The 25,620-nt window shown below is 45.6% G+C and overlaps 1 protein-coding gene across 1 annotated transcript in view; it reads left to right on the top strand.

Moving 5' to 3' along the window:
• ARV1 (ARV1 fatty acid homeostasis modulator) overlaps window positions 1–23,714 on the top strand; it is a 162,518-nt gene extending 138,804 nt beyond the window's left edge. The window contains exon 5 of the mRNA XM_086927139.1: window positions 22,855–23,714. Coding sequence (XP_086783265.1) covers window positions 22,855–22,961 — 107 coding nt within the window. The 3' untranslated portion in view covers window positions 22,962–23,714. The remainder of the gene's footprint in view (window positions 1–22,854) is intronic.
• Window positions 23,715–25,620: the final 1,906 nt, after the last annotated feature.

Raw genomic sequence — 25,620 nt, 5'->3', positions numbered from 1 at the left:
AACCTAACACAAGGTTGCTGGGAGGTCTGATCCTCGCACCACTAGACATAACACAAATACAGTTGCTGCCAACATTGGGCTCTAAGCAGGTTTAAGATAGAGTTACTGAGAATGCAAAAACACACTTGATGATGCTTCGCATGCAGAGAGCTGGTAGCAGATGATGTGATCCTCTCCTCCTGACATTTAGAGGTATGGGCCCGCCCTGCTAAAACCCAAATGAGACCTTCTTAGATATAATATAGTATGTTAAATAGGGAGTGCGAGAAGTAGGTGATATAAATTTCTATTGATTTTTGCATTATAATATGCTATCACCGTTTGCTTATTATGGACTAGTGACTATGCTGATAACTCTGATTCTTATAATATGTCTTCTTGTATTATATAAGATACTGCGTTTGAGAACCTTGCATTGATTAATAAATATTTTAAAAGTGCACGTGTCCTTTTTTTACTCCACGTTCTGGTTTGAAATGATTATAGAGCGAAAGAGTGTTCATGTGTTCCACGATACCTGAGGTAACCTAAGTTCATGTTCTGGTTTGTCTAAGTCATTGGGAGTTTGTTATGATCAATGAGACACTGTAGCTAGCTAGGTAAGGGGATTTTGGATACTGAGGTGAGTTTTGGGTCACCCTAATTCACTGAGGTTCCGGATCTCTATGCACAGTTCTGTAAGAGAACGGAATCCCTGCTACAACGCCTGATAAGGAAATGAGTATCTTTTGTATGGGATGAGTCCGCAGAGCACGCCTTTCAAACGCTGAAGGGATGCTTCACACGCGCCCCTGTGTTGAGACATCCTGATGCAGCCCTTCCTTTCATGGTAGAAACAGATGCATCACACTACGCGGTCGTGGTGTTCTATCCCAGAGACAACCCAACACAGGGCAGCTACATCCTGTGGCATACTTCTTGAAGAAACTGACATCTTGTGAAGTGAATTACTGCATCACTGACAAGGAGCTTTTGGCCATAACACTAGTCTGTAAAAAGTGGAGGCACTACCTAATGTGGGCTCAACATACCGTTGAAATATACACTGACCATCGTAACCCCTGTTGTTCCTGAGGACGGCAAGGGCACTGACCCCTCGGCAGCTGCGCTAGTTGTTATTCTTCTCAGACTATGTCTCCGTGATAAAGTACTGACCAGGACCCCAAAACGGCAAGGCTGATGCCCTTTCGAGACCTAGACATGACCTGGAGAAAAGCAAGACCTCTAAGGACGATCCTCCTGTCATTCTGCAAAAGTGTTCATTTCAGGAGGAAATCATTGCGGTTTCCGTTCAGCAAGAGTTTTTGGACGAAGTAAGAAAACGGACAGCTGAAGTGGATCAACAGGCGTGGTTGCAGAAGGACCCCGAACACCGAACAGTCAACAACAACTTACTGTACAATGATAAAAGATTGTAGGTACTGGACTGATCTCTACAGGCACAGGTATTACATTGGATTCACGGTTCTACCCTGGGAGGACATTTGGGTAGTCGGCCAACCGTTCAAGCCATGAAGCGGCATTTCTGGTGGACCACATTACAGGCGGATAAACCCCAAAACGTTACTGAATGTGCCATCTGTGCACAAGGAAAGGCACAGCATCAACAACCTAGCGGATTGCTACAAACCATACCCATACCTCCAGTACCTTGGCATACTCCGTCGATGGATTTTATTGTTGAGATGCTGCTTATTCTAGGCAACAACACCATCTTGGTAGTTATAGACCATCTGACCAATGCTATCAACCTCCATAGAATTGGCCCAGACCTTCTTACAGCATGTTATACGCTCACATGGTATACCAGCTGTTATCATCACCAACAGAGTTATGCAATTTACCTCACACTTCTGGAAGGCGCTATGTGACGTAATGAAAGTAGACACCCGTCTGTCCACAAGCTACCACCCGCAGATGGACAGCAAAACCGAAAGACTCAACCAAACCCTTGAACAATACCTATGATGTTTTACGCTACAACATGAAGAGGAAAGGAGTACGCTACTATGGATGGTGGAGTTCGCTTACAATAATTCTGAGCATTCCACCTTGGGCTGTTCCCCTTTTTAGTGACTGAATGAACACCATCCTAATATGTTGCCCTTTGAATGGCCTGTGCAGTCTAAACACCCCTCCATTCAGGAGCATCACACACATTTAAGAGCAGTGTTAAAGAAGGCCAAAGCGCAGTTAGCCAAGGCACATGCGTATGACAAATTTTATTTATTTATTTATTTATTTATTTTATTTTTTACACTTATAGAGCGCACTGCTACCAGTCGGCGTCCTGGCGCTGAAGTGATAATTCCAGAGAAGCGAGAATCTAGGTACTTATTGGGAGAAGAGCCATGTCTTTAGATCCTTCCTGAATGCCAGGAGATTTGTATTGAGTTTGAGGGAGAGAGGGACGGAGTTCCACGCCATCGCAGCTCCCCTGACAAAACTCCTTCCACCCCAGCGTACCCTCTTGATCCGGGTGGTTTTGACCAGCCCCAGACTGGCCGACCTCAGTTGTCTACCTGGTCTATACCACTGAAAAAGATCTTGAAGGAACACTGGGCCAAGGCCATGCAGTGCCTTAAAGACAATGCAGAGGGCCTTGAACCTAATTCGCTTCCGTACCGGAAGCCAGTGCAGTTTATCCAACTCCTTGGAGACTGAGGAAAACTTGGGCAAACCCCCAATCAGGCGGGCGGCCGCATTTTGTAAAACTTGAAGCTTGTTGAGCACTCCCTGTTGTGCCTCGAGAAAAAGGCTATTACAATAGTCAATGCGTGATAGAACGAGGGCTGTCACCACCGTCTTTCTACAGCCCTCAGGAAGGTAAGGTAGAACCTTTCTGATAATTCTCAGAGTGTAATGTACTGAGGAACTCATCGCATTGACTTGGGGTTTGAAGGTGAGAAGGTTATCAATAACGACCCCCAAATTCTTCACCTTTGTAACAGGGATAGGAGGAGACCCCATATCAGTGGGCCACCAGTTAGGGCTCCAAAGATTAGTACTTGGGCCAAAAATGATCACCTCAGTCTTTGATGAATTCAATTTTAAACAGCTTTTTGCCATCCAGGAGCTGACTGCAGACATGCAATCCTGAAACCTGCCTGCCACCTCCCTCTCAGTCCCCGGGAACACCGAGACCACAATCTGGGTGTCATCGGCGTATGATGTTAACTCGAACCCGAAGGATCTGATTACTGGGGCAAGAGCGGCAACGTAGATGTTGAATAAAGTGGGGCTTAGGGAGGACCCCTGCGGGACCCCCCCCGGGAGCTCCGGGGGGGTCAAACAGTATGCAGACAAGAAACCTTCTCCAGAACCTTACTATCAGGTGGGGTATAGAGTCTGGTTGAACAGGAAACATCTCAGAATGAAAGGGAACACTAGATTAAAACCCAAATTTGTTGGTCCATATATTATAGACAGGATGATCATCTCGGTTGCTATGAGTCTGTCTCTCCCTTCCTCGTGGCACATCCATCCTGTGTTCCACGTCTCTTGGTTACGTCCTTGCCCTCCACAGACTAGACTACCCGCAAAACCCATTCCTATATAATTGATGGGGAAGAGTAATACGAAGTCAGGCGTGTTCTCGATTCCAAACTTGGGAGGGGGCGGGTGCACTATCTTGTTTATTGCAAAGTGTATGGGTCTGAGGACATGTCGTGGGAACCTAGGAGCAACCTTAGTTGTCCAGGGTTTCTTAGGCAGTTTCACCTTCAGTACCCATCTTAACCTGGTAGGCTGTTGGGGCGTCGGCCATTGAGAGGGGGTTCTGTCACGAAGTTCTTTTTTCCGTAGTCCAATTAGTTTCCACAAGAAGTCTATTAAATGAAGTGATATATGTAAGCAAGTCCTTTAAACCCTGTTTTAGGGAAATTAGTTCTCTATCCAGGGACAACTAATGGGCCTTTCTATCAAACAGCTTATGCATAATGCAGAAATCCGTAAAATTATACAACACAGAGTCATCTCTCACTATTAAGGGGAAGGACCAACTAGCTGTGTTACCACCCAAATAGGACATGATAAACACGGTTTTGGCTTGATTGTTAGGAAATACTGCAGGTTTACACATAAAATGTAGTCTACACTGTCCCCAAAAAATAAAAAATGTCTTGGGGTCCCCAAAGAATTGTTCCGGAGGGGCCAGAGGCAACTGCATGGGTTGAATCACCTGTATAGAGGAGGGACCGGATAGGGGTTAGAAAATGTGGTTGTGAAAGACCCAGACCCAGTTTCTCCCCCTCCTTGAGCTTGGCCCAGTGATCAGTGTCCGTGTTATGTGTTTGAAGAGGGGGCAGTAACGCCCATCCCTTTATTTATGAACCCCCTTTATTGCTAGTTGGGCTTTTGCGAGAAAATCCAGCTACTTCTCTTCGCATAGAACCCATCTTGTTTCTTAACTCTAGGTTCTCCCCACAGAAAGCATCTACCTCCATCCCCAAGACGGTCAAGTACTCCAGTACTGAAGTAAGCACAGTATTGGTATCCATCGCCCGGGCCGTAGGTATACGTGGGCTTGTCAATCTGTCAAGTTCAGACTGGAAATGTACTTGCCTTAGGTCTTGAGTAAAGCGGAGCGATGGAAGATGCTAGGCCACCCTATACCCTGTCATGGAGTGTCCAGCCTATAAAGAATAGCACTCAAACTGGAAATACCATGTGGGGGAAAGGGACAAAAGAAACAATAAAGTTGTGGCTGTAGTAGACACGAGAGGCAAAACCTTCCTCAGGACGTAGTGCTCCAGTTCTCTTCTTATTACTCAGGCTATCTATCCCCGTGTTCCCTGTAGCAAGACAAAAGAAAGATGTGTTGTGCTACCCTATACGTGCCCACATGCATGGTATAATATATAGGTCTACATGTACACACTTGCCGCAAACAGCCTCATGTAAACGACAGAAAACAAAGATAACCAAAATAAAAAATATCCAAGCTTACGGGAAATGAGTGATCATGAGATAACCCTCCTTGCTAGGAAACACACAAACAAGTCTGTTATCCAAATCAATGTTCCATAAACGATATGAGAAGAAAATGTCACTGCTCAACACAATGTACTTATCTGTACTTGTAGGAACCCCACACGTTCTGTTCTCTTCACAGAACTTTCCGTTCCTTTGATTAAGCGGAGTCCTGGCAGAGCCTCTGCCTCCAACCCAAGAACGAACAATGGATGTATATGCCTCTTTAACATCCACTATACAAGGCGGCCATTAATTACTCTATGTAGCGCTCCTGGGACTATGTGTCTCCAAGGTCCCTCGGAAGACTGAAAGAATATGCGGTCAGAGTTGTCCACATATCCACGTGGAGAAAATGTGCAATGCACTCCAGTGCAGTGAAATATGCAAATGCGCCCCAGCGCGGTCGGGTCAGAATGCAGAAACAGCGGAAGCAGAGTTTCCCAACGGCTCTTTCGCTGAATGCGCCCAGGCATACTCTTAGGGACGTGCTTTAAAAGGCTGAAGAGGAGAGCACCATAATAGCGCAGCACAAGGCTCCTTAGCCCGGATAACAAGAAATGGCAGTTCCTTTGGCAAGGCACTCCAGCGCGGACGAAGGGCAATGTCGCTCTATGTTACTGCAAAGAAAGATTGACAAGCACCTGATCATGTAAAGGCGGGGCTTATATTACCCCGTGATCGGTGCTAGCCTCTCCGCAGGTATTCTAGGAGCTGTAGTCCCTATTCACTCATTTCTTACATCCATCTCTAGTGTTGTGCGTGTATACTACCTGCTATTTACGACAGGCCGTGACAGGCACCCCAGCCTAGATTGCTTGTATCTGATTACAGAGTGTGATCCGGGGTGTTCCCAAATATTGCTTTCCCATTCCAGCTTTCTAGATTGTTCCGCCATCGTAAGAGGTCTTCTCGAGCCTTCAATGACAGGGGAACTCTGTCTGACTACCAAAGGCCCTTCTTCAGCCCTGAAGATTTCAGTCTCTATAAGGCCATGTAATGAAGAGGTCCTAGGGATATTGCATGCATCGTATAGGATAAGAGACCAACTACTCTCGCTAGTTCCCGCAAGCTCACTACATTTTTCAATAAAACATAACTTACTTCCTTTTTTATTTTGGACAACTTCTCTAAAGGGAGTTGTTACTGGGCCGAAATGGTGTTTACCTGGAAACCTAGGAATTCAAGGTTTTGTGTTGGTGTCATAATAGACTTCTCTATGTTGATAATAAATCCTAAACCTTCTAAAAGGTTGTTCTTGACTATTAGACTTCAGCAAAATACTGTCTAAGTATATTACTAGTCAAATTCCTCTTCTCCACAGAGAGGCCACCACTGGTCTCAGGACCTTGGTGAAGCACCATGTGCTGAGGAGAAGCCGAAGGAGAGACAATGAAATTGGTAGGTCACACCTTTCCATTTGAACCTTAGGTATTTCTGAGACTCTATGTCCATAGGAATTGTAAAGTAAGCGGCCTTGAGGTCAAGTTTTATGAGCCAATCTTTCTCTTGGAGGATGTCTCTCAGAAGATGGATACCTTCCATCTTGATGTGTCTGTACTCAAGGAAAGTATTTAGTTTCCTCAAATTTATTAGGGGATGCCAACCTTTCTCTCTTTTTTTTTACTAGAAAAATTGTGCTCACTACACCCAGACCAGTCTTCGATACCTTGGAATTCGCCCCTTTTGATAGCATTTGACTCACTTCAGTGTCTACCAGAGCTGATTGTTCTTGGTCTAGGGTAAGTTCTCTGGGTTGGATAGCCTGGTATGGAGTTGTAACAAAATCTATTCTGAATCCTTTTATAGTATCTAGTGCCCACACATTGTTTGTTAATAAAGACCAATTCTGGTAGAAAAGGCAAAGCCTTCCCCCTACCTTTGGGAGGGAAGAACCAGAGGGAAGAGTCCTTACCTTGTTGTCCATGGCTTGAGAATCTGCCTCCGCTTCCTCTGCTTCGTGTGCGATTGCTGTGACCTCTTTGCGTAAACAAGGAATTGTTCCTGTGGAAAGATCTTCCATACCCTCGTGGATTCTGCTGGTAGAAGGGAGACTTGTAGTGTCCGCAGCTGACAACCAGCCCGTCCTGTCAGCCCTTCTAAAAATTCTACCTCTAAACATGCATCTCATGTTTGACTGGGCCTTACTGAAGGTGGAGAAGGTGGAAATATGTTTCCCCATGGTTTTAACTAAGTTTTCTCTGAAGAGTATCCCATTCGGGTCATCCTGGACATCCTTGTTTGCCAGGTCTCCTAGTTTGGGGTTCATCCACATCAGTATAGCTCTTCTCCTTTCCAAGGTAAGGCCTGCATTGGCATTGCCAAGAAAGCATAGAGTACGCTGACTCCATCCTTGGAGGATTTCGGTATCCACTGGAGTGCCTTTAATAGAGGATTCCTCAGCTAAGTCTAGGATTCTAGCCTGAGGTACTAGAGTGTCCAGCAATTTGTCTTGTCACTGCTTGAGGCAATGTTCCAGACCTTTCCTCGGGTCCCTTCCTGTTTTAAACCGGAAGCTCATTCATTCTGGGTGCTAAATTTGGTATCATACCTGACTCATTATCCAAAAAGGGTCTAGGGCATTCTGACCTCATTAGGTTTCATGTATCTTTATCAAGTGGTGTTCTTATCCAGAATTTGATAGACTTGGCTATGTGGGCCAAGGGCCACCAGTCAGATCCCCTAGGATGAGTAATGCGAGAGGGATTAAACATCTCCATCCCAGCTGGGTACTTAATTGAGCTGGAGTTACTGGGTTGTTCTAAATCCTCATCAAGGAGGTCATCACAAATTTTTCGAGTGGATCCAATATATATTTGGTTCCTCATCGTCAATATCAATTGGTAATAAATAGTCATCATCATCATCGGTTATAGAACTGATGTCTTTTGTGCCGAGAAGGACACCTGGTCTTTTTGTGCCGCGAGGGGCAGCTGCACTTATTGCGCCAAGAAGGTCACTCTTTCTCTTTGTGCTGCTAGGGGCACCCAGCTCATCTGTAGCGCACAGGCTACCTAGGGATAACACTGGGTTTTTTGTAGCGCGCAGGCTACCATGGGATTCAAGGTGCTTTGCCTTTTTCAAAGCCTTACCTCATTTCTTGGGTAGAGGGTTTTCCTCTTCAGAGATATCAGCTGAGTTGTCCTTGGAAATGTGGTCCTTTTTTCTTTTGGTAAAAGCTTCCTTTACTTCCTCTTTCAGAGCGGATTTCAGTTGTCTCTTAAATAAATTCATTAAAGAATTCTCTGTTAGGGCAATATATCCCCATTAAACTTCATTTCGTTGTCTGAAATTTTTTTTTTTAAATGATTTAGGACAAGAAAAAACTTTCCCTTTTAATAATTATTATTTGTATAGATAGAACGCTTCTTGAGCGGTAATTATATATAGAACGCTTCTAGAGCGTTAATTTCGTAAAGCAGGGTACAGTGCAGTGTTTATACACCGTCTGCCCTGATCTCAAGGCTATTTGTTCCTTAAAAAACATAGTAATATAATATTTGCGCTCCTACCGCTGAAAAGCTGTCCTTTCTTTATAATGGCTCCTTAACACTCGCCTTTGGGCATTGTGCTGTGCGTTGTCATGGAAACACACACCACGAGCCGGAGCAGGCCTTCCGAGAAACTCAGATCTTTGATTGAATGTATGAAAACTTTATTACATGACCTGATAAAACCTTTGCAAAATACAAAAAGAACACACCACGAGCCGGAGCGGGCCTTCCGAGAAACTCAGATCTTTGATTGAATGTATGAAAACTTTATTACATGACCTGATAAAACCTTTGCAAAATACAAAAAGAAAAAATGTAGCACTTATTAAATTTGTTAAAAAGAACCCCGGCTCCTGTAGATAAAAGCACCTAACATCCCAATTGTAAAACTCTCTTGTAAGTGCACTGTCCATAAATCCTATAATGGTGTTCCCTTAAGGGGCAATTGTAGTCCTAGTTGAAGTAGCTTTTGAGTCCCAGATTTAGCCAGCCTATGTGCCATTCCCCTTCCGATAGTCGTTTTGTTTTGGTATTTCCGACAATTATTCATGTGTCTGACTGCCCTGCAAAAAGAGTTGTTTAATGTCTATTGAGTTGAGTCAGGGGTCTGAATCTCCAGCCAAGGTAACGTTAAGCATTTCCCCATCGCTATTTTTTTTGCTGCGCGGTCCATAAACCTCACCAGTGTGCAATTTAGGTTAGTATTCCGGGGATCAAAACAGGCCAATACTGTAGCTCTGCACGATCAACCTCCTTGTCGTTCCAGCCCCTCGGTAGAAGAGCCCTTCTTTCCTTCAAGAGGTTAGGACACAGGCACAGTACTTGCATTAAGTCCTCCCTATGATGGCCGCAAAGCCGACAGGATTCCATTTGGGAAGATGGCAAGTCAGTTGGATCACCCCCATTCTCAATTTTAAAAAGCAGAACTTGGTGCGTGCACTGAAGGAGAAAGTTAAATAGCTGTAGGATTTCAGCTGATCATATATCTTGTGGGTCATCCAACCATGGCTTCTAGCTACGAGGCTTGAGGAAAGCTTTTTCGACTAATTTTTGCTAGCCTCTTGAACTCATTTTGGCTTACATGTAGGTCCCAGACCTCGCTCAGGCCGAAGGTGTTAAGCCCACTGGCCAAATAGCGGTCCCCCGCTAGCCATCGTTTTGTGTTAAGGTTGGTCCATGAATGCTGCGCTAGACTGCCCTCCTTTAACGACCTCCGCTTATGGGAGCTTATTAGAAAGGTCATCATTCTGCCCGTTGATTGTTTGCAGATGCCCAGTTCCAGCCTGATTTGTGCCGGTGAAGTGTGTGACGGTAGCTGGAAGACCGTTCTAAACATTTTTGCAGCAACTTTATCTAGTTGGCCGCAATCCAGTCCTTTTAGGGCCTCGCTTCCGTATGTTAGAGTTGGAATGACTTTTGCCTAGGCCACCTGAAGTGTTGGAGCGAAGTTTGGGCCAAGTAATTTCTTGTGGATAGAGCCAAGTGCGAATGCTAGTGCTGTTCCTTTCTTTTTTTGCTCGCCCAAATGGCTTTTATATTGTCCGTTGTTATTGAAGAAGACTCCTAAACACTTGTAGCAAAAGGTTTCTTCAATACTTTCCGAGTTTAAGACCCAGGACAGCTTCTTGGGCCTTCCCGGTCGAACCCAAAGGATTTTGGTTTTCTTATTATTTATCTGAAGCCCATTCTTATTTGAGTATGTGGCAGTTGCATCCAGGAGCCTTTGTAGACCTATCTTTGTGTGGCTTAAGAGGACCACATCGTCAGCATACAATAAATTTCACAAATGGAGACTACCTAGTTTGGGTGTGTGCGAGTTGACTGCATTCAGGGCTTCCGGGAGATCCGATAGAAATATGTTAAGAAGTGTGGGGGCCAAGATGCACCCTTGCTTGAGGCCTTGCGTTGTCGAAATTGGTTGTGACAGTCTGGAGCCATCTCCAATCTTGATCCTGACCCATGTGTCCTGATGCAAAAGCTCCACAGCTCTCAGTAATCCGTTTCAAATGTTCAGTGAAGAGAGCGTCTGCCATAGCTTTGACCTGTTGACCTAGTCAAACGCCGATTTGTAGTCGATAAACCCCATGTAAAACAGTCTGGTGCTAGTATCTGCCTGGTCAATTAAACAAGAAAGTGCCATAAGATTGACCATAGTGCCGGTATGTGGTGTAAATCCAGTTTGGTTTGGTGGGATTATTGAGCGTACTGTGGCCCTTGCCCAAAGTGAGTTGAGCAGTATCCCTGCGAAATACTTCGCTTTGTTGTCGATTAGGGCAACCAACCGATAGTTTCCTGGAGATTTTTTGTCTCCTCCTTTGAAAATTGGGACGAGGATCGATCCTTGCCAAGAGGATGGAATGATGTTCCTTTCTAGGATGGTAGAGTAGAGTGGAGCTAGCTTAGAAGCCCAGAAAGCCGGATCCTCCTTAAACAGAGCTGAAGGGATGCGTCTCCTGGTCCTGGGGCCCGATCTTTCTGTCCCTTTGTGATCTGCTTTTGGATTTGATCCTCTGGGACTGCACTGTACTCTATGCTGTTAACTCGGTTGTAACTATCGATTTGCTTTTCGGTTGTTGGCGCTTTGTGAAAACGCTCTTCGGTTATTGGCGCTTTGTGGAAACGCTCTAGAGGCGAGTTACCCTCCGTCCAATGTTGAGCCTCCGGAGCTTTGTTGCCCTCTGTACCAGTAGCCTGATTAAGGATATAGTCTTGTGGGTCATTAAAATGACTATGCAGGAAGAGATACCACTCAGATTCCAGTATGTTTGACGAGGCAACTTTAGGGACACTGCCCCCTAAGCTATTTATGGTGCTCCAAAACCTCAAAGGGTTGATTGACCTTATGTCATGGTATTGTTGGCCCAAAAGGAATTCCAATGATCCCTTCGATGTTCTCTTTTAACAGCCTTAAAGTGACTTCGGGCATCTCTCAATTTAGTTATTATTAGTGGGTCCATTGGCTTCCTTTTAAGTTCCCGCCATAGCCGGTTCATGCTGCGTTTAGCCGATCGTATCACAGGGCCCCAGGGGGTTGGCTGATGGGACCCGGTCGGTTTTGCATGACTGGCTATCAAATTCCTTGTGAAGCTTGTCCGGGTGCAATTGGGTCTTCAGTTATCCTGCTGGTGTTCACTATCATGTGTTTTGCCTCCGTTACTACGAGCTGGAGATGATTAACTGAACACTTGATACGTTTTAAGTTGATCATAAAGCTTTCAAAAGCTTGTGCCGTTGCCTGAACGTGTTGCACCAGCCTAATGCTGAGTAGTATTTCTTGAGGGCTGTGGCCACTTTCTAATCTATTGCCAAACCCAAAGCCAGAGACATGATTCAAAAGGGAAAGGCTGACAAAAGAGTAATCGATCAGAGATGTGCCAGTTTTTGATAGAAATGAGAGACCAGGCAGCCTGTCAGGGAAAAAAACGCCAGTTGAGGGCTCTGAGGCGGAGATGTTCCAAATTGCCTTGGAGGGCGCAGCACTTTGGGTCCTCCTTGCACCTTCCAGGACGATCCTGCAGTGGTATGGACCAGTCGCTTTCCTGTGATTTAGTTATCTTATTCTTATGTAAGTCAGACATCAGCCACATGCTAAAGTCCCCAGATAGTATAATGTCTGCATTCGGGGTCCCAGATCTTATTTTTAGTACTGTCGCTGTCACCTCGTCAGATAGGGTTAGCCTGGACACTGAGTTATGACGGATATACATGTTCAATAAAATTACGGTCCGGGAATGACCTATGTGGGTACTGAGTGTGATTCCCACTGACTGGAGAGCCTGGGAGGAACTTACAAGATCCCATGAGGTAAATGCGCTGTTAGCTGATATGTAGATGGCTAGACTTCCGCTACCTCGTCCCATTATCATTGCTGGAGTATGGGTAATTTTAAATCCTTCCAAGTGCTGCTGCTCCACAAGCCACGTCTCTTGTAACAGAATAATCTCTAATGACCGTAGGTAGGAGAACGTAGCCTCATCCCCCAGTTTGTTTGCTAGCCCGTTTATATTCCCAAGAGCAAATTCTTAGTGGGCTATCTTCTTGAGCCTTTTGACTGTTATTTTGTCAACGTAGCAGTCTGGTTGAATTTAGTGACCCCGCCACTAATTAGAGGAGGGGGTTTTACCCCTGGCGCTCCTCAGGACCAAATACACCGGTTTTGGTCCTGCGCATGGGCGCTCTGCAGCCCTATGTTCTGAAGAACATGTGGGTAGCCTGGTTCCCTGCCAGGGATTATGGAAATACCCCACTGCTTAAAGGTTTCTATGTGCCTCAAGATTTATTTTGATGCATCCGCAGAGCGCTGGGTGACCTTGATAAGTTTGTTTGTTTGACCCTGGCCTGGTGCAATAAATTCTATGGAGGTAATGTCTTGTGATGTGACTTCGTTTGACAGGCCTATGGCTTCTATCAGTTTCATGATGTTCCCGCAATTTAGTATGTCACAGCTGCCTTTGGACTTGTACTCTGGATAGAATAGAGTGAAAGTTGTAGTTCCGTGAGATTGCCTAGTGGTCTGAAGACTTTCATAATTGGTTGCAGTGTAAGTGGTCTCTGGATCGCCATTAGTGAGGTTTCTTTGTTTCAGTTCCCTATAAGAAGGTCCCTGCCCAAAGAGAACCTCAGGAGGCCCGGGCAGTGATTCTGACCCCAGCGTTTAGTGCATAGAGATGGTTCCTGCGGGAAGTCCGGGGCTACATCCTTAGTTGCCTTTTGAACTGGTGGAGGGGTCAACCTGTTCGGTACTTTAGAGCTCTTTTGGGTTGTACCGCGGCCGATTTGCGCCTCACTGCCCTTGACCTGATTGGGTGTAATAAAGTTACCCAAGTGTTCTTCATGCCGGCTGCTGGCTTTGGCCTCATTAGGTGATTTGGTGCTGCCTATAAAGTCTGTATGCCTGGTGCGCTTTGGGCCCTCTTCCCAAGGCAAAGACGTGGGGTCAGGGAGTGCCAGTTGGTTGTTAACAGTCTGACCTGTTTTTCCCCTTTTTCCCGTGGGCTCAGGGTCTACCCTGGCAGCAGCGTTCTCCTCCTTAAGGGATGGAGAGCCAATCTCCTGATTTTTGGCACTGCCAGATGAGGTTATTGGGTTCTCTGATTCCTTAGCTACCTCATCTGTTCTTTTTGAATCGTTATGCCCGGTTGAGGCTGCTTATGTGTGGGTGTTAAACAGTGGGTAAAGGCTGGAGTCATGCATGATATGGCGGATCTTATTACGGCCCTTTCGCTTTCTTTGCCTTTTCCCCTTGCAGTTGAAATCCTCTGTGTCCTTATCTGATAGAGGTGGTGAAATGGACTCTGCTTTACCTGTAGCTGGGGATTTTTGTTGGTTGGTCATTCCTCTGCTGTGGCTGGTGCTTCTGGGTGAGATGACATGTCCCTGGCCTTGGCCCCCCTTTCCCCTGGGCTTGCCGCCACCTTAACTTTGTTGGCAGGGCTTGTTGCACCATCTCTTTTACTTGGGGGGGGGGGGGGGGAGGAGGGGGGGGGGCTTTTAAGTCTACCACCAGCTTTGCCATCATCTCTGGGAGCGTACTTAGTTTGCCAATTATTGGTGAGCAGTCGCAGCCTTATCGCTGGGGGTCGGCATACACTTGAGCCTGTCTTATCAGGTTATTTAAATTGGTGATTTTGTTGTCTATATTAGCGACGTGCATCGCCAGTGTGTTCAAAAGGCTGATTTGTATATCCATTTTATTCGCTTGGTATGTCATGGCATCCGCTGACCTTTGTAAAATGTCCAAAGCAGTGGCCCATGCTGTCTCTTGTTTAAATTCCTCCTCCTTACCCCCCCTTTAGGGACCGATGAGTGCGTAGGGTAATTGGGAACGTCCTTACCATATGATGAAAGCATGTTTTCCCATTCTTTTGATTGTAAAAAGGAAAGATCTCTCTCCAAGATGCAAGCATCCTCCACATATGGCAAAGGCATAATCCAGCCCTGCCCCTGGGGTGAGCACTGGGCGAGCTCTCTCCCACCGTCCTGCATTGTGAAGAATGTGCTTGCGGACGTACGGTATGTTTGCAGAAGTTTCCACTCTCCCTTCTGTTATAACGCTGATACGGCCCTGTATGCCTAGCTTAATTGGTGAGCTCGGACATGATGTCTGAGCTTGCATGGGGAATGGCTGCGGAAGTGGCTGCGAAGTTGTTCATTATCTCTGGGGGAATTAATGTGGTCATGGTTTTGATACACCCTTCGGCCGGGGCAGCTGTTGGGACCCCAAAACTTCCCAAAGTGGTAGTGTTCGAGTCTCCTCTCACGTGGGATGTGTCTGGCTCCTCAAGATTGCTGGTGTCTGTGACTGTGTTGTTTTGCATCTTGCCAAACTCGATGTTCCCGCCAGGGCTTCCCTTGCAGATGGTCACAGTGGGGCTCAAAGGAACAAGTAACCCCTTGATTTTCATATTGCTAGAGAAGATGGCTGACTCTACGTCTTTCAGAAAGGCAAATGTGGACACTATTTTTGGTTGTATACCAGACGATTTATAGCCAACGGATCTAGCTTCCTGTGAGAGTGGATGGAGGGTGTTGACTGTAGTGCTTCCAGATATGTTTGGCGACAGGTCAAGTATCTGATCTGTGTCTACAGTCAATGTCTTGTATGAGAGGTGGGAATCAGAGTTCAATCCTGCCCCCTGAACACCCCCCAGGGAGGCGTCTACCAATGTGCCAGTCCTTGTCCCTGCACACAACCCACTGTGCAGCAGCTTCACTGTGTGGTCACAGCACTTGCTCCTCGTAGCACCCAGGGCGCTCAACGCCTCTCCAAGGGGACCCTCCGGTAGCTCCAACACCAGGCTTAAAGCAGGGGCAAGCTCCCCAGTGGCCCCTGGCAGCAGGGTCGGATTGGGACTGAAAATCGGCCCGGGCACACAAAAAAAATCGGCCCTCATTTGCATAATGCCTTTCCTCAAATCACTGCTTCAGCGTAGTTGCAATAAAAAGAAGGAGGGGGGTGGGACTTAAAAAAATGCACGCATTAGTTTACACTAGTGAAACACACCAACAAGGCCACTTCTACTGAGGCCCCCTGTCTCGCTCAGTATGTGCACAGATTAATGGGCCGGCCAGCGAGACAAAGGGAGTGACACCTCTGCCTTTTACTAAACCGGGGGTGGGGGATCGGCGGTGTTGGTGGCGAGGGAGGGTGGTAATGAGCGCCCATCTGCCTGCAGAGAGGTCACTCAGCCACCCACTGGGCCGCTGGCTGTATTGCGAAAATGGACACCCCTCCCAAATCGGCCCCAGACTGCTCAAAAAAGCAGCCCACAGCAGGAACTCAGACACCGGCCCCTCGGGCATTGCCCGAATGCCCACGTTACCAATCCGAGGCTGCCTGGCAGGCAGTCCAACCTCTCCCGCCTGCAATTCGCGCGCCCTTCTGTCCGGGCGGTCTCTTTGTATGCGTGCACCATTGTATCCTTGCGCACAATGCCGCTCCCGGGACAGTTTCCTCCACACGCTGGTCCCGATCAGAGGGTCGTCGGTCTAAGTGCGCTCTCTGCCTGTCATCCACAGTGAATCCCAGGCGCAGCACACCCCTCAGGCAGAGTTGGGAAGCCACGGGGCGCGAGACAGTGCTTTTGGCGTCCTTCAGCTTCGTGCCTCGCAGTCGGCGGTCAGCGCGAAAACCCAGCACAAACTTCTCCAGATCCAGTATATTGGTGGAATACAAAATGGACCTGGGAGTGAGGACGACAGATGAATTCCCAACTGGAAGAATACGCCACCTGGCACCACTGCAAGGATGGACTTAAGGACTTTTGTACTCCAGCTGGCACCTAGGGAAGAAATATGCACTTCTAATGAGCAGCTGCTCAGAGATTTCAGTCTCCAGGATGTTGTAAAATCATTCGGAGCTTGTATCAATCGTCTATCAGTCCCTTCTTACAGTCCCACGGTTCCGGAGAAAAAAATGGGGAGGTTCGAAATTTGCGACCCTTGCCCCGCTCCTCTGGAACTCCCTGCCTCTCGAGCTCAGAGCCTTAACCCTGTATCCGCAATTCCTGAAGCAGCTCAAGGCTCATCTGTTCACAAAGTCCTTCAATTAACCCACTAGCAGTTTGTTTTTCCTTCATTCAGCTCCAGCCCCTTTGTCCAGATCTTTTGTTAGTTGTAGCGCCATGAAACCGCTAGTGAACGTGCGCTTTATAAATAATTTTAAATTCAAATTATCACTGTGGCTGGTCCCAAAGGGGGAGCCCGTCCGAGGCAAAAGAGGCGGAAGTGAGCAAGCCCCACCCCGCGAGGCAGAGCCGAAAGCTGTGAACAACAGGGAAAGCCGTGAGTGACACGGTCCCAGCCGTTGAAGTCAGCCGAGGCCGGGGTACATTCGGAGGCTCGCAGGTCGCGAAAGTAAACAGGCAGGATGCAAGCCACTCGGTCTGGGGTATTTAAATTTAAGTCAGCTGGGGTCAGGAGAAGACGAGTCTCGCGCTGAGTGCTTGATCAAGTTTTTTTTTCTTTTTAAAGATTAAAGATTGATAAATTAAACGGTTGGAAAAAAATAAGCAAACCCCACAAAATTGGAAGGGTGACAATACGAAGGGGGTCGTTTACTCACCTATGCTGAAAGGTCTTCCCTACAGCGAAAAGGTGGTCAAAATACAACTGATATAGTATAACAAAAAGTTCCTTACCTGTAATGAAGGAGATCATCTTTGGGTTTGATAGAATAGGTAAACAATATCTTATAATGGTAGTTCTTATATTTAAAATAGTACAATATAGAGAGATATAATAAACATATACTTAACTGTCCAAGGGCAGCAAATAAAAGAGGAAGATGCCTAGTTCCTACAACGTTTCGTTATGTTCTATGGAATGTCTCACCTCATGATGTAATACATGTTCTTTAAAGGGCTGCATGTGTGGGCAGCATAAAAGTTATTGCATGATGTTAGCCCCCGGTCTTGTAATGAATTCGGGCTTACCATCAGTGCACTTCCCATGTAAACAGTTGACTGATGGCAGGACGTGGCATCTAAATAAATTTAGCAACCAACACCACAAATGTCATTTATAGGAAAGGAAAGGAATTTGTACTTGTAAAGCGCACTGCTGCCCCAGCAACGGGGCGTCCTGGCGCTGTACTCATACCGCTGAGGAACCCTTCCTGGCTTTTCCCTGTGAAATGTCCACTCCTGGGCACCCCCAAGGTGAAGCCAGGCATCCCAGCGCTGTTGGGGCCGTTGTGGAGATTAAGCAAGCTATTGCCCAGAGTTGCAGAGTGGGACCCATGATTAGAATAGGCACCGAGGCGAGAATTATCAGGTCTGGGGAAATTGAGCCCAAGACCCGCCGAGGCGGGAATTGAACCCTGGTCCCGGGCCAGACCTCTGCATCAGGGTCTGCCGCTCTAACCATTGAGCCACACTTCTCCACTCACTCACTTGTGTGTGTGGATTGCACTATATTGGTCTCACGTCTTGCAAAGTGAAAGTGAGGATACAAGAACGCATCAGCACCCTCAAGACAGGAAAACTAACCATGCAAATGGTTTGGCATTATCAGGAGCAGAAACACAATTTCAGGAATCTGAAATAGACATTGCTTTAGAGAATAGTGGGAGACACAGATAGTGCTGAAGATGTACTTGCTAGGAAGAAGGCGCATTGAATTTTTTCAGAAAAGGTGGACCGAATAGGATTGAACGACTGTATTTAGTGGAACAAGGTTGGCAGATAGGAACCTGTTGTGGGTGGGACATACCAGGGGCATCATCATGTGAGAGGAGCTCACACTACTTAGGGTATGCCTGGGAAGGATAGAATGGGGTCCTCATTACAATTCAAAATACAGGTTGTTGTAATGTTACATCATATCACACTGTCATCATTGCTTTGATGTATACCTTTTAGGACACCTAGGGACCCACTTGGGCACAAGGGGGTTATGGTCATAACTATCAGTCATAGGTAGAACACGACTGATAGACCTTGTTAGAGAGCCACATATTTTTCTCTATCATGCAAAGTGCATAGGGTTCCCATTGCAGTGTCTCTAAATCAGGCCAGCTCACTATTGCTCAGTTAAGCAACTCATTGTAGTGAATGTTCCTTTCCTTCCAAAATGAATGTAATGAATAAACGCACCCTCAAACACAAGAAGATCGTAATGTTATGTTATGTTATGTTATGTTATAGCGCTCTTGTATAGCGCACGGCTACTCAAAAAGAGTGTCCCGGCGCTTTCCACCTGCAGCTCAGAATAAAAATAACACAACACAGTAGAAAAATAAGAAAAAGAAAAAGAACTGAAACTGAAACAATAAGAACAGCCTAAAGATTAAAAAGCCAAGTCTTCAGGCTTTTCCTGAACTGGAACAAATTGGCAGTGCTGCGCAGCGAAAGAGGAAACGAGTTCCACAGCTGTGGAGCTTTGCAGCTGAAAGAGCGTCCTCCCATACGGGCCTTCCTCACCCGAGGGACCACCGCTTTGTAAAGGGATTCCGAGCGCAAGGAGCGGACTGGTCGATAGAAGGCCAGTCTCCGCCGCAGGTATCCGGCCCCTGATCCAAACAGGGCTTTATGCATCAGAGTCAGGGACTTAAACTGGATCCGCTTCCGGATAGGCAGCCAGTGTAATGCCTGTAGCAGCCCGGAAGCTCGGGCTCGTCTACGTAAGCCAAAGATAGCCCGGGCGGCAGAGTTCTGTACCACCTGTAGGCGCTGAACTAGGTAATCAGGGAGGCCAAGGAAGAGGGCATTAGCATAGTCTAGCCTAGAGCCGACGAGAGCCTGCACAGTAATACGCCTGTGCTCCTCAGACAGCAGGGGCAGGAATTTACGGAGCATTTTCAAAATTCCATAACAGGTGCCCGCCAGACCCAGAATATGTGTTCGCAGCGACAGCTGGTTGTCCAGCTTGACACCCAGATTTTTAGCCACCAACGAAGACTGTGCAGGAGGGCTCATGTCGGACGGCCACCAATGCTGCCACTCCGGATCGACAACGCAACCAAAAAACAGAACCTCGGACTTGCTAGAATTGGCCCTTAGACTGTTCCGTTGGAACCAGTCAAAGACCAATGTAAGACAGTCCCGAATTCTTCCTCCATCGAACTCCTGCTCTTTCCCGCAAGTGAAGAGGAGTTGCGTGTCGTCGGCGTAGGAGACGATCTGGGCCCCATATGCTTCCACCAAGGCCGCCAAAGGGGACATAAAGATGTTAAATAACGTGGGGCTCAACACAGAACCCTGTGGAACCCCAACTCCCAATGGCGGCATCTCGGCAGAGCTCTGGGAAACCCAGATCGTCTGGCGGCGGCCTTCAAGGAAGGATGTAAACCACCTGAGCGCCGTCCCCCTAAGGCCGATGTCATAAAGCCTCGCTAAGAGCGCCTTATGGGGGACGGTGTCGAAGGCCGCCGATAGATCTAACATGACCAGCATGGCCCTCCCGCCGACATCCAGAGTCTCCCTGATGATCTCAGTGACCTCTAACAATGCCGTTTCCGTACTAAAGTTAGGACGGAAACCGGATTGGGATGGGTGGAGCAGATTGTTAGCTTCCAAAAAGCGCGACAGGACACCGTGGACGTGTTTTTCCGTGATCTTCGTGAGGGCCGGAAGAAGTGAAATTGGCCTATAATTGGCCAGAGCCTCGGCTCTCGGCTATATAAAATATATATTTTTTTAATGGCGCAATACAGCATAGATATGAATTCACAAGTGTCATTCCTCATGCACAGTTTTGGCCTATATAACATCTTTCTAAGATTGCACTTGCGGGTGAGCAGGACGTGTACCAGTGTCCTGCTTCACACTATGGGGCGGATGCCGATTGACGTCAATGGGCGCGCTTCCCAATGCTCCTCGGGGACGCACACCACGCTCTTGAAGGAGCGCGTAAGCACTCCGGTCATCCGGAACGAGTGCAAGACAGAGACATTTCCAAGTGCGGTAAGAGTACGATAGCATGATTGTGGGTTGTGAGGATCCCTGGTTATTGAACAAGTGACAGCACTGGTCACTGCAATGTACGATTGAGTGCTATGATGTGTTGTGTGGGGGTTTCCGCAAGATATGAACAATATAGAACATAGTCAGTGATGCCTACAGCGTGAATACGATCGTATTGCTAGGCTTTGAAGATTGAGAATTGTACCTAGCAGGATAGATGTACAGATGTGAGGGGGGCATTGACAAACTAAATGGAAAATATGGGTGACACCCAGGAGATTTGATCAGTGCAGATCCACGAATATGTATGTACGTATACCCACAGGTTGATGAGCGGCGACTGCTACTCTCTGCAGGGGATGTGTGGCTAAAAGCTGTGTGCGCTTCCCCGATGATGTGTTGCTGGTACGAACTCTGTTAGCAACCATCTGGTAAATATGGCATTACCTAGTAAATTTGCATGCATCAACGTCTGGGCAATGTTGCCAATAAACAATTTTAATGTGTTTTTAATGGTTGGCACCATCTTTCTTTTATCGTTTGCCAATCATTACAGGCTATGCTTGAAGCAGTGAGGTGGAGACTGGTCCCCAAGCCCTGATGAAATTGCCCCAAATAATTGGCAATGAAACATGTCTGCCTTTCCTAATTGAAATGGTCTAACACATGCTGTTCTTTTAATCTGAGTGTGCTCACAGCAATCAATAAAGTATGTATACCTGCAAGGGAGTCACAACTCATTTTAGCTTGGAGAAGCAGTTTTCTTCTTTCCCACATTGGGGTCCGGTTAGCGAAGAATGACACTAGCATTTATATTGCATTCTTTTCCACTTAATTCTCTTCTTTTCTTCGCCTCCAAAATTAGGACACTGCTTTTTTCTTTCTTCACAGTAATGAAAGTTACCAATGATGATAGCGTGAGCAAACTGGTGAGTACCAACCAGCAGCTCCCTTGGTGATGCTTACGTGAGGTACTTTCTGACCTCTCACACTTTTTTCCTGTTTTTTCTCATGAGATGTTATTTGGTGTATTGACAAACAATTTAAAATTGAACACTGGGAACCAGGTATGACTGGCATTTTGACAAAGCCAGCTCCTGGGCAGAGATAGTGTCAGATTGCCCTTGGTGTCCTTAAAAAGATATAGTTTTCTTTTATAATCAGGTCTTGTGTATTATAGTTCAGTGAATTGAGGGCAACCTGGTTATAATTTTCCCTCTTTTGCTCCTTTTTGTTGATGGTCTCTCAAAACAAACTCAAGCTGAACTCTCTGAAAACCGAATTCCTTCTTATCTCCCCACAAAACAGCTCCTCACTCATCCATGATTGGCTCAAGCACCTAGGTGCACTCAATTGCACACCTACCAATATTGATTCAACGAAATCCCCGGGAATAACACTGGACAAAAGTCTAAATATGAGAGCCCAACTCAAAATACTGAAAAAACTGAAACCATTACCACCTTCAGACTTCAAACAAGCAGTACAAGCACTTGTGATCTCCAGACTAGAATACGGTGCGGCAATACTCTGAGGACTACCCAAAACAAGAACAGCTCCACTCAAAGCGATTGTTAATGCGGCAGCAAGACTTATAACAGAAACTAGACACTGTGACCACATCACCCCATTGCTCACGGAATCTAAACTTTGAAGCAAAAGCTCAACTGAAAATTGCCATCCTCACACACAAAGCATTACATTCTAAAGAACCAAGTTACCTGGTAGAAAAGATTTGAATATCTTGTGGCAGCCGCCACCTAAGAAGCGCTAACTCTCTCAGCCTGAAACCTCCTAGATTCCAAAAGCATAAAATGTATAAACGATCCATCTCCGGAGCAGCACCAAGGATCTGGAATTCCTTACCACCCAAGGAATGCTCAAAGCCATTGATCCACTTTTTCAAAAAAAAAGAGAAAAAAAGATCCTAATGAATAGATTCCTGGCATAGTCTTTCAGCGAGACAGGGCACAAGGGACGTATCAATGGCAGCAACCTCTAGATTGGTAAGAGGCACGTTGTTTACTGGAGATCCCTCGAACACTCTGATCCTCTGGGTACGTGGTTCTGAATAGTTTCAGAGCAGCAGCAAATACCCACCATGAAGTCGCTAGAGCTGTGAAGACTAACGGAATTTTAATGGACAGACGGTTTTCATAATTATTATATTGATTGCAACAGTCCAAAAGGGCTCTTTACTTTAGAGGTATCTGTTTCTATACCTTTCATCTTGTTTGATTCAACCCTATGTACAGCGCTCTGATACCCCTGGGTCATGTGCGCGCCTTATAAAACACTTTAAATAAAAATAAGTAAGACAGCAGTGTTTGTATAAATTGTATCAGAGATTGTTGAGCACTTCATTGAGTCTGATTATGCACAGTAGAATTTGTTGGATTCTATGTGAGTTTTCTCAGGATAAACATATACTATTAACAGGCATGGTTCATAAAGTCTTACATAATGTATCCATTTGTATATTTCAGTTACTTTGAACACAAGTCGAAAAATGTCTTTGCTGGCCATCAGCGCTGGATTGATTTTGGAAAATATTGTCGTAGATTCTTGCAAGAAGATGGAATGGAGTTTGTGAACATGTCTTCAAAACTGCGGAAATCAAAAACATGCGACTTTTTCTGATTTCAACCCACAATATAGACTGCTTGGAAAACATCTGCTGTGAGAGCAGGCCGAATATAAACATTATGCAGAGAAAACACTTACTTATAAGATGAATTAAGGGAGATGTGAGACCTCAAGAGACATTGCATGGAGAAGTGTAAATTCAAATTACTTGCTGAAAGAATTTGTGTCACTCTTTTCTTCCACTCATTTTGTTCACATGATTAATTCAATATGTGCGGAAAACAGATGTTCTGTAAATATTCTGTTATTTACTACTTATCTAACTAGAATTCGATTGAACCTTTTTCTCAGTCTGAATGTGCTTAGTAGACTCGTGGTTACCTTTTTCACCAGGTGGAGTGTCAACCAAGATTTTTTAAATAGTATATTAACGGTCCATGTTTGTTCTTACACAGTTACCCCATTAGGTGTGTGTCACAGCCACTTTGTGCTCAAATCACTCTGTCCCCAAATGTAGTTGATGCTGTGGCCACTTTTAGGTGAAGACGCTTTTTTATTTGCCCTTTCCAAAATATCTAGAGAGAACCAGGTTGCCCGTAAATGGTGCATACCTTTCATTTTTGTAAGGCAAAGCATTAGATCACTGACAAATCAGGGGTAGATGTAAAAGTAAAGCGTTCCAAATTTTGCAAACCCTATTTTAGTGAGAATCTGTTTAGTGCAGATCAGGAAAAAAAATAAACAATCACCACCATACAAAGTGTAAGTCATTAAAGCATTAGTGTAAGGTTATTAGGCCTTGTACATTAGCAAGATATGAATGTTGAACACATGCAATGTATCTCAAGGCCTACAAAAGTCGGAGCCCCGGGGAACATGGCGGCCGGCTAAGGCGTCAGCTGTGAGCCCTCCTCACTCCAGCAATCTGCACCTCAGACTAACAGATATCGAGGTTTAGAAGAGAGCCCTCCATTCCCTGGATCCATGCCCCTATTGAGAGTGAGCCCATGCTGGCTGTGTCTCAATCAGACGAGGGGGCACCTATACATACTTTGATGCAAGAAAACATTGGGGAGCTATTGCAAACTCTTTCTGAGGAATTCAAAAATAGATTTGCAATGTCAGAAGCAAGTCAAGCCAAAATCCGTGATGCTTGTGAGAATCTGGAAAAAATCTTACTGACCTCACTGACAGGATTAGAAACTTTGAAAATTCCACAGAAGACATGAGAAGGGAGGTAGCTGGTGACAGCAAAGAAATACAACATTGCAAGGAGAAAGAGAAAGCTCTACAAGAAAAAATCGAAATGATAGAGAACAACTCTAGAAGAAACAACTTAAGGCTCCTCAACGTGCCGGAGGGAAAGGAAGGCGAGGATCTGAAAGGGTTTTTCATAACCGTGATTTAAGAAATAGTACCAGAAGTCCCGGACTTAGATCTTTTTCAGGAAATTCAATGAAATCACAAAGATCCCTTCAGACGTAATCCTAGCAGAGACAAGCTCAGGAAAATTCTCGTAAATTTCAACACTTACTTTATTAAAGAAAAGATACTCTCTGAAGCATTGAAAGCTGGATCTTACAATAAAGACGGATGGTCTTTTCGTATTCGCTCGGACCTTGCAAAAGAAACCCAAGCACGTCAAATTCCCTGCTACATTAAAACTGATGTGGAACAATAAAATGCATACCTTTAAAGACCCTGAGGCGGTGGAATGCTGCATCAAGCTAATAAGGACATAAATAGGCTAAATCCATGGCCATTCCCAAAACACTTAAAAGCTTGGAGAGTCGAGGGTGGTTGGGTAGATTATGCCCAATTGTCTTGAAGGGAGGGTTCACCTGGGGTGGGTGGGTGGGTGGTGGGCAGCGGGATTGGGTTAGGGTAGCTTCTTACACACTATATAAATAGCACACAGGGTTAAGAGCATTGGGAGGAAAAATAACATGATCCTTATATGTGAAAATCACACACATAATAGGAAGCATGGAAAGCGTGATACTATTGGAAAATTTCTAGTTTAGATTAAAAACACATCATTAAGTTGGAACATCAATGGGTTGATAGTAGGGGAATCCTCTAATTTCTTAAACAGTCAAAAAGTTAAATAATAATGCTACAAGAGATGCATCTGCGGCATACAGAATGGTAGTTAATACTTAAGGGACATAAGTGAGTCCAACAGTTTGCATGTACTAACCAGGACTGCAATGTCAAAGGGGTAGCAATTTTGATTAAGAATTCAGCCCAGCTAAAATAATAAAAACAGTTTCAGACCCTAAAGGGAAATGGGTCATTGTTACAATTAGAGTGCACAACCCAAAATTTTCTATGATAAGTTACTATGGCCCAAACATAGATGACCCATCACCATTACAGAATATTTTCCAACAGATTTTTAATGATGATAATCCCATTAAAGTGGCAGGGGATTTTAAAACCTTGCTCGATCTCGAATTAACCGATCAACTCCAAGGCCAACAGTTAAGACCCCGAAGATGAGACTTTTATCCAAAATATGATGAAGAATCTGGGACGGATAGACCCCTGGAGACAGAAAGCTGGTAGAAATAAAGGGTTTACACATCAGAATAAGAAATATGGCCTTGCTTCCTGCATAGACTACTTCTTGATTGACGCCAGATTAAGTAATAAGGATAAGGCGG

The sequence above is a fragment of the Lissotriton vulgaris genome, chromosome 6 (assembly GCF_964263255.1).
Source record: "Lissotriton vulgaris chromosome 6, aLisVul1.2, whole genome shotgun sequence".
Lineage (NCBI taxonomy): Eukaryota > Metazoa > Chordata > Amphibia > Caudata > Salamandridae > Lissotriton > Lissotriton vulgaris.
Note: the sequence above shows the minus strand (reverse complement) of the source record. Positions and strands in the feature narration are given on the sequence as shown.